Raw genomic sequence first — 4,633 nt, forward strand, 5'->3', positions numbered from 1 at the left:
AAGCAACAACAAAACAGTGAAAACATGAAGAACAGATATGAGAATCAAACTGAAACTCAGACAAAACCGACTCAAGTGAAACAAATCGCAGAGAATCAAAACAAGACAGATTCAGACATTGCACAACAGATACGTGAATCAACTCAATACAGGATCAACAGAGAATAACGACACAAACAGAGATTAGAAATACTTATCTCTTGAAGCCCGAGGAAGAGAGCCTATGCTCTGATACCACATGATGAGCTCGACTCTGAGGCAGATCGGCGACGAGCTGAAGAAACAGGCACGGATCGACTGACGAACCGGACCATAGACACAGCGGAAGACCGTAATCGAAGAGAACCTGGGGTTTAGGGTGGTTGGTGAGGTTTGGTGAAACGGAAGGTTTCAATGTTTTAATCGGTGTAAAAGGCTCGAAGCTAGGTTCAATCGGTGAGATGGAGGAGATTGAGGTTTCAATCGGTAAAATGGATCCTAGAGGAGATTTCAATTGATAGAATGGTGACAAACCGGAAGGAAGAGGCTGTTCTGGGCTTGGATTAGTGATGGAGTCGAGATTTGGTGATGGCGAGTCAACAATGGAGGCCGTCGGGGAGGGAGGAAGCACTTAAGGTTCGGAAATGATGAAATGAAAATGACTTACGGAGTAACAGCTAAATGAGAAGATGTGGCTGACGCGTAGGATTGTGGCGGTAGATCTGATGTGCCACGAGGAGGCTGTGGATTGGAGAATGGAAGTTACGGTGGAGGAGTGAGAAACTGAGGTGGAAAATGAGAGAATGGTAAGTGTGAGATGGAAGGTGGCTAGAGGAGATCCTTGGGGATTCTCTAGTCTTGACTTTCAAGGTAGAATTGCTCTGGAGTGATTGTCAGCAGAAAACAATTCAATTATCTCAAAAGTTCTTACAAGATGTGTTAGCATGCCTATATATAGGACCAAATGTACCACATACCTAACACATTGTACACATGTCTAATACAAGTAAAAGAAATACTAGGCTAAGGAAATTGGGCTTGGGCCCAAGTCATCAAAAACAATAACAAAAGCCACTCATAAAGACTCAAATAATTGTAAACACACATGGGGGACCACCAAAACGCAATCAAGAAAGCTGACCAAACCATGGGGGACCAGAATCGAATATTATACTTTCCCAACTATAAAAAGTAAGACAATAAACCACAAAATCTAACCTTCGTTCAGATTAACCTGCACTCAACACGTGCTTCAGCGTTGTGCTTCCAACGATAGAAGGTCTCACACCTCGTGCTTCAACCTTTTCCAAACGCACATGCACCGTTAGTTCACCCACCAACACTCGCACATCCACTCGAACGTGTTTTTGATTCCTAAAACACTCGCGCATCCACTCTTTTCCCAAAACATGTGTTTCAGAAAATTCTCCTAATTTTGATTTTGCTTTCCTAATTCAATGTTTCACCAAAAGATCATCCTTTTCCTTTTCCATCTTTGCCCTTTCTTTTCTTAATTTCAACAAATATTATAATATATTAATTTAACTCTTTAATTCTAAAATTTAAAAAATCCATATCACACACGTTTTTTTTGACACGTGTTAGTGTCACCAGGCCACGTCACTAATTGACACCGTTTGATGAAATTGACGGAAAAGACTTATTTGCATCAAATTAACAAAAATAAGAACCTAATTGAGATACCTAAAACGAAAGGAATCTATTTAAAATTCTGAATAAAAATAGGAACCTATTGAGACATTAAACCCCAAATTACTTTTTTGATTCTTAATTTTACCCTGTATTCTTCTCCCTCCACCCGGTATTCTTAAATTTCAATGTTATATTCTTCCTAAATATATTCTTCCTAAAATTGGTTTTTCTTATATACATCAAAATAACCATCACACTTCTTAAAATATACAACAATTTTAATCATTCAATAGTTAGTTATTTTATGAAATTTGATGAAAAATATCAGTATAATATATAATTATAATTTCACAAGTTTTGATGAATTACTAAAATTTACATGATAAAAGAAAGTTATTAATAATATAATAACTATTGCAAGATACACCACATGTAACACTAATACGCTATACTGATATTTGCTAACATACTTTTTCAGTAACACAAGATAACAACTTATTAAATTATATTTTTTTAACATTTTTAACGATAAATGTTCCTAATTTAACAGTTCACGTGGGCCTTTTTTTTTCTTCATTTTGACAATATTCCGTTAAGTACGTTTTCAAAATGTATAACTTTGATTTATTAAAAATATATGATTCATTATGAATTAGTTAGTAAGAGAAGTTATGCAAGTGAATAGGGAGGCTAGTTTTGAAACCAAGAGAACACTCCAAAAGTTCAAAAAAAAAAAAAAACTGTTGATCAGGAGCACAAGTTGAAGTGAGATAGTTCACTTGTTCGTGGCATTATAACCACAAGATTTTATAGTCATAATTGTTGAGTAGAGAATGGCACCCATAATATGTATATAACTTGAGCTATAATGGTAGACCTATGGAATTAACTACTTAATATTTAAAAAGCTTCTGTAAGGAAATACTCACTTTTTGGTGCATACTAATATCTAATTTAACAAAAAGACAAATAATGCAGCCTTACTTAATCTTGTTGGTCCTTATTTCGATCGAATGTTAACTCGGTAAGAAGCTGCATAATTTATTGATTGAAATAGTAAAATATCAACACGAACAATCCCAGGTTATTTGTTTGACATGCGCAAATCCTAGGATTCAACTTCAACCATAATTTTGAAACCAAATCCTAACTAAGTACTCCACACAATTTTCCTTATAAATTCTAAATCTCTCACAACATGAAATCTATTTCGAAGAAAAAAGGCCTTCATAGCGTCCTTTGAAAAAGGCAAAAACTGGGTCTCTAGGGGGAAGACTTTCTTTGACAATTGGATGGTTCAAAAATTCTTGGCTCCACCTGTAGAGATTAGGAAATTTCTCACTTGTCAATAACTCCAATCCTGCTATTTCTTGAATCAAAGGGATCCAAAATGCTACATAGACAGCAGCAATATCTACCAACCCAAGCTCTTCTCCTCCAAAGAACTTCTTCTCCTTTATCTCATTCTCAAGAAACTGCAGACTCTCATATGTTTCTGCAATATTCTTCTCACGCTCTTTCTCATCAACTGTGAAAACAGATTTCCACGAAGCACCCACAATCTGATTTCATAAATCACACTGTTTATTACCCACTGTCGTATAAATCACANTNATTTAAGNCAGTTTAAATTAACTTCATCAACTTAGAGTAACTCAAATTCACAATCCCACAAAATCATCTACCATATTCAGGATTGCTTCTCACTTGTATATTCTGTTCTTATTACCGATAGATACAAGATCTTCAACATCAGTCATTCANANGACTTTAGATAAAGTTGACACAATTAATAAATGAAATTTAATGAACTTGTTTTACGACGTTGTGCAATTTATTCTAAGATTTAACATTTACAACATGTCATGAAAGGTGGTGTTTTGGGGATAAACGAAGAAAAAGTAAGAAAAGTGGAAAACAAAGGTTACCTTGTCATCGATGAATTTGGACCAGAAACGAGCCAAGGCTCTCTGGTAAGGATCAGAAGNCAAGATGGGGTTGTTGTTCCATGTCTCATCGATGTANTCAACAATCACAAGGGACTCTGCAAGGGGTTTGTCACCATGAACAAACACTGGAACCTTCTTGTGAACTGGGTTGTATTTCAGAAGCTGTTCACTCTTGTTGCCCAAATTTTCTTCAACGTATTTGTATTCAACTCCCTTCAACTTCAGGGCTATCTTCACCCTGCAAACAAATGCGCTTCCAATAATTCCCAGAAGGGTCACTTCTTCCTGACTTGAACCCATCGAAGCACTTTAATTCAAAAGACTTAAGTTTGTGTCATATAACTAAGGCTTCTACGGGCTTTTATAGACCCAGGAAATTAGTTCAATATAATATAATATTAAGAAAGTTGGAAATAGTTGTATAACCAATTAAGTAATAGAAAAATAATACTTGATTAATATAATTTTGTTTTATAGAATACTTTATTTATTTCGTACATTAGCTTTATATAATATTTCGATATAATTTGTTTTCTAGATATATTTTTGTTGAGTAATTGATTTTTTTTCTATATATTAACTTTCATAGCCATATTTACTTGTTTCTTTGCTGTTTCTGTCACGAAACAATATTGTAAAATTATTTTTGTATATATTTATATGAATTTAACGAAATTAAAAAAAAAAACAAGAATGTAATTCATCTTAAACTAATGTGCAGAGAGGTAAATAAATAAATAAATATGGCTCATGAGAATACTCGAGAAACCAAAGAAAAGGGTATAGAAGTTATGTAAGCGATTGCATCATCAACAACATCGAAAGAATAATAAAATACAAATCGAAATTCCTAGGAGCTTGTTCACGAGTAACACCCTCCACTTTACATGCTAATTCTATCCCGCTTTATCGTTTTCCACGTTCCAAATTGGTAGAATTTTAAATTTAAAAATTTTAAATTTAATTATCAAAATGGTAGTTTTAATTAAATTTGAAGTTTAATTAAAATATATTTGGATGAAAAACATTAATTAAACAGTATATATACGGAG

The 4,633-nt window shown here is 34.1% G+C and overlaps 1 protein-coding gene across 1 annotated transcript; it reads right to left on the minus strand.

Annotated features, from left to right (window-relative positions):
• Positions 1–2,648: 2,648 nt before the first annotated feature.
• Positions 2,649–3,907, minus strand: LOC106755411 (probable glutathione S-transferase). Its single transcript, XM_014637561.2, has 2 exons — positions 3,561–3,907; positions 2,649–3,194 (listed from the first exon to the last, which is right to left on the minus strand). Exons 1-2 carry the CDS (start codon positions 3,879–3,881, stop codon positions 2,838–2,840), a joined length of 678 nt encoding a protein of 225 aa, XP_014493047.1. The 5' UTR covers positions 3,882–3,907; the 3' UTR covers positions 2,649–2,837.
• Between the last annotated feature and the right edge of the window lie 726 nt (positions 3,908–4,633).

The sequence above is a fragment of the Vigna radiata genome, unplaced genomic scaffold (assembly GCF_000741045.1).
Source record: "Vigna radiata var. radiata cultivar VC1973A unplaced genomic scaffold, Vradiata_ver6 scaffold_258, whole genome shotgun sequence".
NCBI classification, from domain to species: domain Eukaryota; kingdom Viridiplantae; phylum Streptophyta; class Magnoliopsida; order Fabales; family Fabaceae; genus Vigna; species Vigna radiata.